The following is a 14619-nucleotide window of genomic DNA, read 5'->3' on the forward strand; positions in this document are numbered from 1 at the left end:
ATCGGCCCGATCCCAATCCACTGGATCAGATTGGGACATCCCTAGTTCTGCTTTTGTCCCACAACTAGAAAAAAGCAAAATCCATTATTGTGGTCTGCGCTAACCTTTTCACAGTGGTGGTGAATGGACCCAGGCGTATGAACCTCTTAAAACTCCCGCTCACACACTTCTTGATGCCCGAGACACTGTTTTGACACTGATTGTGGTCTAAAACACGTTCATGGTGTAGGGATACATGCAGCATCCTGGGTGTGGTGCAGCAAAAAAATAGTCCCCATAGATTCCTCACTGTTTTACCATCATTAACTACCATCATTAAGCGACTGATGCCTGGTTCCTTTCAATACATTCATAAATAACAGTAGACAACGGTTTATTGCTGAAGGCTTACATTTATTTATTGCTACAGAACAAAACAAAAAAATGGACCGTATGGATTTTTACACTGCATTCAAGTAAGCATAACATAAATCAGTCACATGACGACGTGTGCCCTCTAAAAACAGAGGGTTTATCTGTGATAGCACCACTGGAACACATAGGACATTATTAAAAGACAACCAAAAAAAATGAACTACACACAAATCCATGTTCAAATCCCTGACGTAAAATAAGTTACTAATTGAAGCTATGATCGTTCTAGCTATTCTTTTTTTTTCTTCCTATGCATGATATGACCCTAAATGCGATGAATAGGACTATACTAGCTGTAAATGGAGTTGCCAAATAGTAAAGGTAGAAAAAACAAGCAGAAAAATAGCTAGATTATAAGACTGTACGTTTGTTCTCGGCGTGACTGAGGGGTGGGGGGGGGTTCTGATGGTAGTGTCCCGTTAGGTCGGTAAGGGTCCATCCAGTTCTGCATGACGATTCATATGCATCATCACAAAGCAGCAATGCTTTAGCCTCGATTGCCAGATGATACTGTGGCCCTGGTTTGCTACACCAGCAAAAAGAACATTTATTAGGGATGTCCCAATCAAGCTTTTATGCCTACCAATGCTGACTGTCGACCGATTCCGATCCGATCTTTGTAAATAATACTCTTAAACCACTCAGAGCCCCTAAAAGAGCTTTATCTTTATATTCTTTGGTTCACTGTTATAAGGTCATAAATGAACACTGTCTAGGGTAGTTTTCCAGTTCCTTTCTCGGGTTGGACCAGGCTTTAAAGCTGACCGATTCATTAAAAATGCCTGGAGTCACATGATCGGATCAGGACATTCCTACATAGTGAACTTGTAAGTCATGTAGCTTTGCGTGCTAAGTGTCAAACGAGTGGTCCTGTGGTCTATATCTGAATCCCAAATGGCTTTCTAGAACACATTTACACAAGTCTTTACCTGTGTATAGAAGTCGTTAGATCATGACCTACCTAGTGCACTACGTAGGGAGTAGGAACCATTTGAGCACATAGACTTCATTCATTTATGTTTCCAGCAAATCTCTTCACATCCCTGCTGAAGAATCTAGCTGGTGTTTGGTGGCGTTTCAAATGGCTGGTTATCCAGATGTACTCTATACTGGTAAAAGAGCTGGTTACCCAGCTTAACCATTGATGATTGATGATTCATAATGATTGTGCTAGTCAAACAGTTTGTCTTTCCACAGTTTTTAAATGGCTTCTATTACTAAGCCATAACTAAGCCATTTGGTGCATTCAGCAAGGTAATCTATATTAGGAGTATTCTCATAGCCCGAGTACTGACCAACTAATGCTTAAATGTATGTGTTGAGGTTACCAATGCCTTGCTGCAGAAACTAGCGAAATTCAGTTGGCAGCCAGTCAATGTATGATATTACGGTTAGAAATGATTACATTTAGAAAGTAACAACCATCTCTGCTTATGACTGGCCCGGGGATTGTACTGTTTGCTGCATTGGTGAATGTGACCCCATGATTGTATTGCTTTTCACGAAACCATAAGATACCAAAATAGTAATCACTTCAGACGAAGCTTCAGGAGTCCTGTCAACGCTCTGCATTCCCTGCAGACCAGGCGTTGAGTCCATTTGGGCTAAACAAAGTGCATCATAGTTGCCATCTCCACAGATGGCATCAAAGTTTTGAGGGGTTCATCTCGCTCAGTGGTGAAGAGCCGTTCTCAGCAGAAACCAAGATGTACCTGATGGCATGGAAGGGTCTTTGTCTCTGCACACCATGAGGCACTTTGGAATTCAGGTCCTAATTGGTGTATAGAGTGGTGTTGAGGACTGCAGCTTATTTCTTTCAGGTGATGTCTTCAGTCATTCACGTTGGGGTGGGTTTTTTTTAAGGCATCCTGAGCTGATCTCAGTTGTGGCAGTGAAGGTTTTGCGCTGGTGTGTTGACGCTGGGGAGTTGTAGTGGTTGGGGCAATCTCGCTGGTTCCTCTGGCGAGAACTCTTACCTGTGGGTCACCTGGTTGTTCAGCAGGCCTGGGAATGTCTCCTCCGTTTCAGCGCTGACCGATCCTCCTGTGGAGAGAACAGACAGAAGGGCATCAGAGTATGTATTTACTCAGTTTCATAATTCTGTATCAAATGAAAGGCATTTTGATTAACCGGGAGACGACTTCTTGACGTCCAACGTTTTCACCCTTTTTCTTCCAATTGACCTATCTGTAATAGCTTCCCCTAGCACTAGTAAGGACGTAAGAACACGTCCCCTGGACGAAGGATACGACACAAGTTCATATCCAGAGCCTTTGCTATCAGTGGCCGGAGTCCAGGAGAGCACAATTGGTTGCGTTCTCTCCTGGTGGCTAGATGACGCTCCTCCCCTCATCTGTTTGCCAGCATCGAGCTGGGGACTGGTGTCTGCTTTTTCATAGATCCCACCCCATATAAATGGATGGTTTCAGAGGTCTCACCTATATGGCAGTTGTACATCCATATACGATGGCCATCATATCGACACCTGCATTTCACAACGTTGTTGGTATAATCTGATTCAGCCACCTCGTAGTTGGGGTTGATGACGATCTGTAAAAGCCATAGATTGGAAAACACATGTTCAGTACACGTTCATTCAAATAAAGAAACATCTGCACTTTCAGTGTGAGAAAGATTGCATCGGGGTTTCCCATCCCTACTTTGTATACGAAACTACACCAGAAGAAAGCTCACCTGAAACAAGTAATCCCCAGGCTTTACGTCAGTGATGTCCACCCACTGGCAGTCGATGTCGTGTCTGTACGTGTCCCAGCAGCCCACTGTGATACCCTGCTCACCGAAGTTGGCACACTCGTATCTCTTCTCAATCCCTGGATAAACGACAATACAAATAAAACACCAGCTGCTTAGAGGGCTTTAGATGTTGGAAAGGACTTATTTAGGGATTTATTTAATAATAGGTTGGCAAGTCTGAAGAGCAATCCGCTAAATCCCAGACAAACAAAGCCCCCCCACACACACACACAAACCTTCATCGCACTCTGAGTCCTCCAGGCAGAAGCTAGCCTTGTGTCCTTCTGCTACTTTTGTGCCGTTTAAGCTCAGCAGGTCATAATGAGTGAAGACTTCCATGCTGTGGTAATGCCTGAAAAAAAGAAGAAAGTCATTTTCCAGTGAAATTTGCCAATATTTATGTTCAGAAATTGCATTACCACTAAAAGCGAAGGCAAAAGACCTCGAACCACTAAAAATGGATTATATTGGGAATGTGTCCAACACAGGACCACCTATAAAATGTTTTATTGCCATTATATATAATTGAGGAACAGTTACATAGAGTATTATATAGTCCAGTGTCCAAAAACATCAGCTTCTGTTTGCCTAAACCATCTGTGGTTTTATTGGGGTTATGACTATGCTTTATAGGCTCTTAACGCTGTGAGCATCCTGACCAATCACAGATGTTCTACGTGTGTGTGTGTGTGTGGACGAATCAAGGCGTTCACATGGTCCAAAAAACATAAATAAAGTCCAGTAAAGTAAAGCAGGCCAGTCCTTCACCACAGCCCATGCCATTTAGCACTTTCCTGACCTGTGGCAGTCGTGCCAGACCCAGGAGTCTCTGGAGGCCTTGGGCCTGAAGTCAGACTGGCCGTTGTTGTGGATCTGCGAGGAGAAGCGCAGCAGGCGGCGGTAGGAGTTGGCCGGGGTGGAGCTGGAGGTGGACGCCAGGCAGTTCTCCTCGTAGGCGCACTGCAGCATGAACATGGGCCGGTCCTCCAGGTACGTGGTCTGCTCCACCACCTGAGGGTTCAGCACCAGGTCTGGAGCGGCTAAAGATGTGGGGAAAATAACACTCAGCATCAAACACACGCACAAATCATGAGCAAATGAAAGCATTTAGTAGGGTTTAGTGGCTGGTGTAGCATAGTGGCCTGCAGTGGCGTGCCGATTGCTCTGGAGTCGCCGTTCCTCTCTGGCACCACTACACGCTGGCTCTAGAACGTACCATGATTATCATGCACTTTTGGACATCAGTCAAGTCGCGTCCTTTGTCCATGACGATGGTTTTGCACTTGGCTACGACTGACTGGTGTGCTCGCTTATTTCTACTTGCAGCAAACCCCATCACGGGGCATCTGGACTGTGAGGGTGGGCGAAGGGTGGTAGCATCTCGAAGACCATTAACTTTGTGGGACGTTCTAGAGCCGCCATAATGAAGGAGTACAGAGAATGGACTAGAACAAACACCTTCCTACAAGTGTGAGGTATTATGGGATGTGCTCTCACTCTCTGAGCAGGAGACTCCGGCGGCGTATCGGGCTCCTCCTTTAGGGCAGATGAGATGCTCTCCATGATGGAGGCAGTGAGACAGGGTCATCTCAGTGCCGGCGCAGCGGACTCCACTCATCACTACTGCATCGGCATTTACCAATCCAGGCCAGTACCATGTCTCCTACACACACAAACACACACACACACAGAGAAAGCTTAAGGTAAGGCTTTGTGAGACTCTTACTATGAAAATGTCTGTCACAGTGCGGTGGGTCGACCACAAGAGGGCGCCACATGTCTATTTTTTTTTTTTTACACCTAGAAGGTCGTCACTCTGTGTTGACCAATTAGAGTCATAAGTCAGAACCACAGGACACTCGAATCGTAGACGTGCTTAAAGGATTGGCTGAGCGGACGTCCACAGGGTCTAATCGGCTGGGCTAGTGATTCAGCTTTTCCTCACTGAGGACACTGAAGTGGAACTTCCTTAAGAGTCGTGCTTCACGTTGACCAGGAGAGGGAGCCATTGTCTGGTTGCTCTTCACATGGCTAGGAACCAAGGTCTAAAGCAATGACAGTTACACAACTGACCACTGCAGACCTTCAGTTCTCCCAGCTGAAAGCCTGAAAGCCTTGCTGAACGCGTCCGTCCATCCGTTTAAACAAGAGACCTAGTCCCCAGGTGCCGGGCGTGAGGGTTTAGCTTTAGCCATAGCTTTAGCTCTCCAGGTTGCTCAGACTCAAATTGGTCGGGGGGTATGCATGTATCTATTAAAGATCTATTAGCTTCAGGATGCGTTCCCCCAATTAAATATTTCCCATCTGTGTCCAGATGTTTATGCGACTGGATTCCTGCAGAAGCAGAAGGGAGGGCTGTGTTTCCTCAGTAACGCCAAACCCAGACGGCCCTGGCTGTCGGAAAAGCTCAGGCTTGAGCAGAATGAGCTTTGGAGGAAAATCAAACAGCTGTATTTCTCTCAAACCCAGAGCTCCCCTATTAGAGACGTCTTTATCTTAGTCTTGGTCTTAAATGTGCTTAAATGGTCTTAAATTGGGGGAGGGGGAGAGGGGGGTTCACTGTGGTTTCACAAATCCATTATGCAAGGAATGTGGTTTTGGAGGCACGAAGGCCAACTTACAGTTAACCCGAGAGATGATTCACACATGCAATCACACACCTGGCTTGTCAGTGTCAGTGACGTTCTTCACCGAGGGGCCTGAACCCATAAACTCCTCCATAATCGCTCTGACAACTACAGTCGGGAATCATCTCAAATTCCAGTTTTAAGCGAAGGTCTCCCGTGGTCAAACCAAATGGAGATGTTCTTCTTTTAATTAACGCTTTGAAATCAGTTCATCTCTTGGGTTTCATCTCATACCTTCCTGGAAGCAAGTCCTGGAACAATGAAAGCGTCCCTGCAAGTCTCTTGAGGAGCTTCGTTATCACGCCGAAAGCCAATCATCTTGGCATCTGCGTTCCATAGAGTTCGAACTGTCACGCAAAGCCAACACGGAGCTGCTTGTTCCAGACACTCGAAAACAAATTCATTTCTGAATCGCTTTAAGGGACCAAAAAGCAGCAGGACTTTGATGATGGTGCCCAAATTTCTCATCGCCTTGGCAAAGATGAAAGGCACCAAATCAAAGCAACAGAGATGGCTTACCCACAGTAAAGGCTTCTAAAGGCTTATTGTGGTCAGTGTGCTATCATAGTTGTCCCAGGCGGACTCAATGTCCAGTTTTAATGAGTGTATGATGGTGTCCTGTCAGTCATTAAAGCCACACATCATAAAAACAGAACAAATAAACCAGTGATTCTGCGGTGTGCAGAAGTTTAGACACCCTGCTGACAGGTATAACGGCTTGTTTTACTTGTATTAGGAATTTCTACCCGCTTTTCCTTCGTGGTAGGCTTCTAGTTCTGCCATGTTCTTTGGGCCGTCTTGCTAAACAGTGAGTTTCCCCACCATTTTCACTGACGTTAAAGCCAGGTAACAGTGACGGCCAGTCCAAGAAACTACAGCTTGGGCTTCTTGAAGGAGTTTGTGGTGGATTATGAGGATGATGTGGATCACTCTAGCGTCACACTAGCATCTTCCCTGATTCCAAATTTTACTGGTATTGCTGTCGGTGAAACAGGTTCTTCCATTTACCCAAGCAACGTTTCAAGCACCACTGGCTGCCGCACACCCCAAGGCATAACAAATTCGCCCTCATGCCCTAACAGTTAGTAAGTGTGTCTTTGCATTCTTTTCAAATTCCTTACCCTCAGGGGTAAGTTATAACATTTTGCACTCACGCCTTTGGCCAAATTGTTCACAAACTATAGGTTCCAGGATGCGAGGGTTCTGTTGTCATTCATAGCACAGATGTGCAGAATACTGCTATAAAAATAATATGGATCCAATATTATTTAGCGAATACCAAAACATAACATTGCCCGTCCTCCACTTTATGATCAGGGCAGGCCGCAGTGAATGGTGAATAGAAGGTCATACCTGGAAAGCATTGCTAGCGAAGCCCAGGCCGAGCTGTCTGCACACCACCATCGCCTCCATGGTGCCCCACCCCTCGCTGCACACTGTGCCCCACACCAGAGAGCCATTGCGCTCCACCAGCACCTCCACGCGGCCCTCGAATGGGTTACGTCCACCAGTCAGTCGCAGCTGCAGAAGAACGGCAATATAATTGGTTGGATGTACGGCACATGCTCATGATCCTAGCGGCTAGTTACTGTTCCTTTAGTTGAGATATCAAGATATGCAATTTGGGTAGGATTGATTTGAACTGGCTGACTCATGCAGGATGGAGTGCAATGGCATAGACGCTAGAAGGCACTCTTTAATAGTAGCAAAGTCATAGTTTTAATTATTTAATCATTTTCATACTGAGAAATGCCCTAAATTCCTCAACACTGAACTGTTTTATCTGCATCTCACTAACCAGTCAGCACAACCAGTCGGCTTTATTGGCCAAAACCCTCTACCTTTTTAGTGAAATACATCATTCTACTCTCCAATATTAAAGGAAGATGGACAAGTAGACACTATTTCAACTGGACAAAAGACTAGATTCACTGTAGATGGCCTCTTCCGTCATTGTGTGATATAATGAGGGAAGTAAGAAGTGGCCAGGCTCTCCATAAACCATCTCTAGCTGCCACTGCTCTGCCATTTTTTCCAATGATTGTTTCAGATAGAGTAGCTTCTTCATTTCCGTTTCGGATTGCATTGCAAGATAATGGTGTCCATTGCAACCACATTCAAAATGGGACTGGTTCTGCATGTGTACATACTTTGTACTCAAAAACTAGTAAGCATAGTATTTACGCACTCTTTTCTCACATTCATCTTGACCTTTCCAATATGGCCGACAAACAGACATAAGCCATTGGTTTAAACGCTATTTAATAAGGCACTAAACAGAATTACTGCTCTTATCCAACATCTTCTGACCTAAAATACCAATAACTGTCATGGCCTGATCTAGTTAAATAAGTCATGTGTGTGATGTCCTCACCCTCTGCTGGAAGCCCATGGCAGGAACGTTACACCTGACACCCGCATCCTCTTCGTGACTGCATCCTTCGGAGTCCTTATCCATGTTAAACTGGCATTCGGTGACTGACTTCTCAAAGCCTGAGCACTTCACCTCATTCATGTGCACCGGGCCCATTCCTAAACACACACAAACACACAGAGGGAATGGAGATATTTGATGAAGGAAAGGCTGTCTTTTGGTCACTACTTCTCTAGGCAGGTCATATTTGTAGTGAAGGTATCGCTGCACAGTAGAACAGTGCACCAACACATGAGGGGGCTTTTGAGACAACCATGGTCGAGGTCAGTTTACCCTGATGAACGTCTGATGCCATTTCCAGTGCTGCAGAATGTGAGGACTGAAACTGAAAGCTCCACTGTATGTTTTTGCTAATTACTCAGCTCAGCCTGAACCAAAGCAATGAAAGGCTGCCTGCCTTTTCAGAGTGGATCATTATTGCAGCGTTCTTCTCCAAGCAGAAGGTGGAAGTAAATCCGCGGAGATAATGATACGTTCTCCGCCCGAACCCTTCTATCCAGAGCTCAGGATGCCTTCGTTGCACCATCAATCTGGAATTCAGCGGTGGTCTCGCATTCCGCCCAGCAGAGCGCAGCACTGAGGACTGCTGTTTCCTAACTCTGACGGCTCGTGCTGGTGGGTGAAGGTCAAGGCCATTCATTTCGATCACAGCGGTCATCCTTCAGAGTGAGGGGCTGCCTCCACCCCATTACCTCCCTGTCCTTAACTGTCTCACCTCTGTCCACAAATCAGAGGGGGGCCTGGCTTCCTGCCACCAAGCAAAAACCACCCGAACTCCAGCCCAAAGATCTCCAGGAGCCCTGGCCCGAACTAGCCAAAGCCCAGGTTACCTAAAACTATGCTTTTCCTAAGTCAAACACAGGCACTCCCACAGGCGTTTTTTTCAATCTGGGGGGGGGCATGAAAACATACATGTTAACAGTATAAGTTAATATAGAGGGATAATGTAAGCTGCTGTAAGTGGTGCGGTCTGACCGAGAACCCCTCTCACACTGATTTATGGCTGTTTGAAATTCAAGAAAGAATGCAAAGTCATTTCCTGTCATTTGCAAGTTGCTGCATAACTAGCCTGGGAGAAACATATGCAGTCGGTTTCTCAGTCAGCCGAGAGAAATAACGCTCGACCAGCTTGAAGTCTTTCCTTCTTATGGTGACTTCAGGCTAGAAACACTTCCATTTTCCGTCCAGCTTAGTGTTAACAATGTGTAATAATGGCCTCCAGCGTAGGGAGGGCGCACAGTGTGGTGTATGGTTTCAGTCTACAAGCTAGCGGCTCTCCTGGACATTTGGAAAACAGATGAGCTGTATGAGCCATATGCTCAGACCTTCGGTCGAATACTGTGGGATACAGGGACGTTTCTTGAGGCCTCAAGGCCTAAGGGAGGCTCACATGCTTCAGCAGAATCCACTGCAGAAGTTTTCATTACATGGACTCCACAAGACTCGGAAGGTGTCCTGTAAGTTGTGAGGTGTGGGGCCTCCATAGCTTCCAACTATGACCCTTGGGTGCCCATGCCCAGTTCTTTCTTGGACCACAAGACCTTCCCAATCTGGCTCTTGAGTTTGACCGTTTTCCTGCTTCCAACACCTCCACGACTGTTTTCTAAGGGAAGACAGCATTGGCACAAGACTCACAAGTCATGCCAGACCACTAGGTGCGCTACTCTGATGCCAGTTTATTGAAGCGCCATGTGTTTACAGGCTTCTTTGCTTTTGTTTGTTTGTTTATTTGCTTGAATTCACGGATGTCGTCTAGGCTCTGTTGGTAGTTCAGCTCTGTATCTGTTCCAGATAAGATCCAGAAGTGCAGTGATTACCTTGTCCAAGCTGACCACCAGACAGCGCTTCTTTGGCGGTCCCAAAGCCGAGCTCTCTGCAGACCACGGTTGCCGAAACCAGGTTCCAGTGATCGTCACAGATGGTGCCCCACTCGCCGTTCTTCAGCACCTCCACCCGACCCTCTCCCACCACTGCCCCGCCCCGCAGACGCACGAGGGGTTGCTGAAAGACAGGAAGAAATGACGTAAGTAAGCTTTTCTGGTGATTCCAGTGTCCTAAAATGTCCTCAGAGATGCACTCTTAGAAGCAAAATGAGAAGATCATGTAGTGACAAGGTGCCTACGTCGCCTGCTACGCTGGCTTCAGGTCTCAGTAACTCTAAGTCGCCCGGGACCCCCCCATCCCGAGTTCCCCTTTCTTGCCTTAGCCAAGCGAGCGTGGTCAGCACTTCACAATCTCAATATTATTGAGAGTCAACCAGTTATCAACCCAGACAGCAAACAAGTCAAGGCCCAATTTAGACCTGGTGCTACACTTGGACTTTCACCCAGCCTACGTACTGCTGTGGGTGAGTCTGGAGGCCTGAACCCAGTCCTCCAGCTGTCTACAGTTGGGCCGATTGTGGCCCAAAACAGATCTGCTGTACAAGCACTTTACATGGTAATACCATGTCAAACCTAGCTATTGCCGAACCCGACCCGACCCGTAAGCACCATAACCAAAGCACCAAAGCCATGTGTTCATTTAGCTAGCTGATGACGTCTGAGGGACTGATTCAGACGAAGAGCAGCAGGTAGAGCCTGTTCCTGTGTGTGTGCGACCCGAGTGAACTCTGGAACGTGACCGAGAGCATGCCTGCCGTCTTTCTGACGGCTGGAACATGTGGTTTGGCTGGTGAGATCATCTCTGGGGGGGAAAATGCGTGTCAGAGCGAGGCTGGAGAGCCATCAAATACCTTCCTCATCGCTCTCTCACATTAATGTCCACGTAATCATAGAGCTCCAGTCTAGTTTTAGACGCTGAAATTGCAGGGTTGGGGACGGTGTCCTCACAGATTGATACAGCCGGCCTTCTCAAAATAAATGCCCATATACTGTACGTTTTTTGAAATGTGTGTTTTATGCCATGTGAGAGCTTTGACCTCAGTGCAGAAGAGAGGAGATCTCAGCATGCTGGGCAGTTCTTGGGAAGTTAAAGGACACACCCTTGGGTCAAAACGTCCATCCCTCGGTCAGAGAGCTTTTAGGTCGACTAAGATCCCCGGCAAACTCTTATAGACATACTGTGGACACCATTCTGTAGCTGGGTTAGGCCTTGGTTAAGGTTAGGCTCAAGATTAAGGTCAGGGTGAGGGACAGGACTAGGTTTAGATTAAAGTTAGACTCAGGATTAGGGCCAGTTTAAGGGGGTTTTGGTTGAGGGTAGGGTTTAGAATTAGGGTTAGGGTTTGGTTTAATGTGGATGTTAAGTTTAGGATTAGGATTAGGTTTAGGATTAGGGTCCGGTTTGGTATGCAGTTAAGGTTAGGGTCAAGATTAGAGCCAGGTTGGGGTTGGGTTTTATGTGGATGTTAAGTTTAGGGTTAAGATTAGGTTTTGGGTTAGGGTCAAGGGTGAGGGTTATGATTAGGTTATGTTTAGATTAAGGTTAGGGCCAGGATAGGGGGTTAGGTTGAGGTTAGGGTTAGAATTAGGGTTAGTGTTAGAGTTGGGTTTTATGTTGATGTTAAATTTAGGGTTAGGATTAGGTTTAGGGTCCGGTTTGGTATGCAGTTAGGGTTAGGGTCGAGATTAAAACCAGGTTAAAGGGGGGGGGGTAGGTTGAGGTTAGGGTTAGAATTAGGGTTAGTGTTAGAGTTGGGTTTTATGTTGATGTTAAGTTTAGGGTTAGGATTAGTTTTAGGGTAAGGATTAAGTTTTGGGTTAGGGTCAAGGGTGAGGGTTAGGATTAAGTTTTATGTCTAGATTAAGGTTAGGGTCAGGATTAGGGCCAGTTTTAGGTTGAGGTTAGGTTTAGAATTAGGCTTAGTGTTAGAGTTGGGTTTTATGTTGATGTTAGTTTAGGGTTAGGATTAGGTTTAGGATTAGGGTCAGGTTTGGTATGCAGTTAAGGTTAGGGTCAAGATTAGGGCCAGGTTGAGGGTAGGGTTGGGTTTTATGTGGATGTTAGATTTAGGGTTAGGATTAGGTTTTGGGTTAGGGTCAAGGGTGAGGGTTAGGATTAAGTTTTATGTCTAGATTAAGGTTAATCCTAATCCTAAACTAAGGATTAGGTTTTGGGTTGAGATTAAAGTTAGGGTCAGGATTAGATGCTGGTGGTCAGCCGAGAAACTCCTTAGTCTGGGACGACGCTACTCCGTATACAGCAGTCCATGGCTTCTTGTGGGGAAAACCTGTAAACTCTGAGAGTGCAGTGTGAATCATGTGGCCATGTGTTGTCCTACCTCATGTTTGAAGGCCTTCCTGTAGCCGGCCATGGGGGTGGGAGCGAAGGCCCTGCCAGGGACGCAGCTGACCACCACGGGGATGCCCTGAGAGCACGAGCTGTTGCCCTTGGCCGAGAGAGAGTGTCCCAGTTTACAGCTCGACAAATGGGCCTCGTTTCCAGTGCAGTTCACTGAGTAGTCCCAATAGGACGGCGTCCTCCTGCGGGCAAACATCCTGCGAGACAGAACCAGAGAGGAAAAGGATGGTCTGTGGTTCGCAGATTGCAGTGCTGATCGAAATACAGTATTATGTTAAAGAAAACACTGGTTTTGGAAAAGCTACAACTATGCCAAGCCTCTAAGCAGAGTTTCTTCGATACCACAGCAATGTCTTCACGTAAGTAAATTATATAAGGTCAGACAGGTTCCACTGCCCGTCATTCCTAAAGACAATGTGAATGAAGGAAAAAAATCTCATCGCCGAGGTGTTGCAGGAGGGGGATGCGACCCACATTTGTTTTTAATTTCACTGCTGAGTGAAAGAATGTCTAGTTCTGGAGTTTGTCCAGAGTGGATTATGTCAAAAACAAACTTAAAGGGATGGGAACACACACACACACACACACACACACACACAGAACTTTCAGCAAAACAAGAATCCCCCTCCCCCCTTCCCATCCTGCTCAGCAGTGATTGAAAAAGCAGATGGGAAGAAATTCTTCATGGAAAGTGTTTTTCACTGAACACAACTTGAAATAAGTTTACTGTTTAAGAAGGCAGCTCTTCAAGGTGCCTTTATTATACTTAGGGTTGTAGGTTTCAGTACCTAGGTCCGCTAAGCTGGCACTGGGTTATTGATCACAGGGCCCTAGTTGTTTTTTTACCTCCTAGGTCCACTAGGTTGCCACCATCGAGCCCTCAGTGGTCAGATCAATGAGTTATTGATCATTTAAACAGTGTTGTGGGTTCGATACCCTGCTAGTGTTGGGTCCTCAGTGGTTAGAGCACTGGGTTATTAATAACAGGGTTCTGGGTTCAGTACCTAGGTCTGCTAAGTTGCCACCGCCCAATCATCAGTGGTTAGAGCACTGGGTTATTAATCACAGGGTTCTAGGTTTTAGTACCTAGGTCTGCTAATTTGCCCCCAACGAGCCCTCAGTGGTTAGAGCACTGGGTTATTGATCACAGGTTTCTGGGTTCAGTACCTAGCTCTGCTAATTTGCCCCAACGAGCCCTCAGTGGTTAGAGCACTGGGTTATTGATCACGAGGTTCTGAGTTCAGTACCTAGGTCTGCTAAGTTGCCCCCGCCCAATCATCAGTGGTTAGAGCACTGGGTTGTTAATCACTGGGTTCTAGGTTTTAGTACCTAGGTCTGCTAATTTGCCCCAAGAAGCCCTCAGTGGTTGTCACACTGGATTTTTGATCACAGGGTTCTAGGTTTTAGTACCTAGGTATGTTAATTTGCCCCCAACAAGCTCTCAGTGCTTAGAGCACTGGGTTGTTAATCATTGGGTTCTAGGTTTTAGTACCTAGGTCTGCTAATTTGCCCCAACAAGCTCTCAGTGGTTAGAGCACTGGGTTATTAATCACAGGGTTCTAGGTTTTAGTACCTAGGTCTGCTAATTTGCCCCCAACAAGCCCTAAGTGGTTCACACTAGATGATTACACAACTGTAGTGAAATCGGTCGGTACATTCTCTATCTCTACAATTCCCTACAAAGATTACTGGCAAATGGAACGACGCAATCTGTAGCAGCCTTGCAGAGATCCAATGGTAGCTACACCTAATGATGAGCACTGGCTAGAGGGCTGTAAAGCCTCCCAACATTGGGCTGTGGAGCAGTGGAACTGCATACTCTAAAGAAATACTCTAGAAGCTCAATCCAATACCTTTGGGAAGATTTGGAGAAATCAGATGTTGGGCTAATCGCCCAACATCTGTAACTGACCTCACTGATGCTCCTAAACAGCTGAATGCAATCAAATCCTAGTATAAAGTCTTCTTAGAAGAGTAGAGGCTCTTACTGCAGCAACCCTTAATTTCAGAGGAAACGCTGGAGGAGCAGGTGTCTGCAAACTTCTGGTGTATACCTAAGTTGAGTAAAGATCCACTTCTGGAAGCTTTCATTGAGTTTCCAGAGATCATTTAGCCAGAGCCCAGTCCCAGAGCCCAGAGTTATGAAAA

The 14619-nt window shown here is 46.2% G+C and overlaps 1 protein-coding gene across 3 annotated transcripts in view; it reads right to left on the bottom strand.

The window, feature by feature from the left end:
* Positions 1 to 380: 380 nt before the first annotated feature.
* The window catches only part of loxl2b (lysyl oxidase-like 2b), a 37092-nt gene continuing 22853 nt past the window's right edge, over positions 381 to 14619 (bottom strand). For all 3 annotated transcript variants that reach the window (XM_072664473.1, XM_072664472.1, XM_072664471.1), the window contains 10 exons: positions 12452 to 12668; positions 10047 to 10230; positions 8170 to 8327; positions 7149 to 7316; positions 4666 to 4831; positions 3968 to 4208; positions 3405 to 3520; positions 3109 to 3245; positions 2853 to 2964; positions 381 to 2457 (listed from right to left, as the gene is read on the bottom strand). In XM_072664473.1, the coding sequence (XP_072520574.1) occupies positions 2387 to 2457; positions 2853 to 2964; positions 3109 to 3245; positions 3405 to 3520; positions 3968 to 4208; positions 4666 to 4831; positions 7149 to 7316; positions 8170 to 8327; positions 10047 to 10230; positions 12452 to 12668 (1570 nt within the window). In that variant the 3' untranslated portion in view covers positions 381 to 2386. The remainder of the gene's footprint in view (positions 2458 to 2852; positions 2965 to 3108; positions 3246 to 3404; positions 3521 to 3967; positions 4209 to 4665; positions 4832 to 7148; positions 7317 to 8169; positions 8328 to 10046; positions 10231 to 12451; positions 12669 to 14619) is intronic.

Source organism: Salminus brasiliensis, chromosome 20, assembly GCF_030463535.1.
Source record: "Salminus brasiliensis chromosome 20, fSalBra1.hap2, whole genome shotgun sequence".
Lineage (NCBI taxonomy): Eukaryota > Metazoa > Chordata > Actinopteri > Characiformes > Bryconidae > Salminus > Salminus brasiliensis.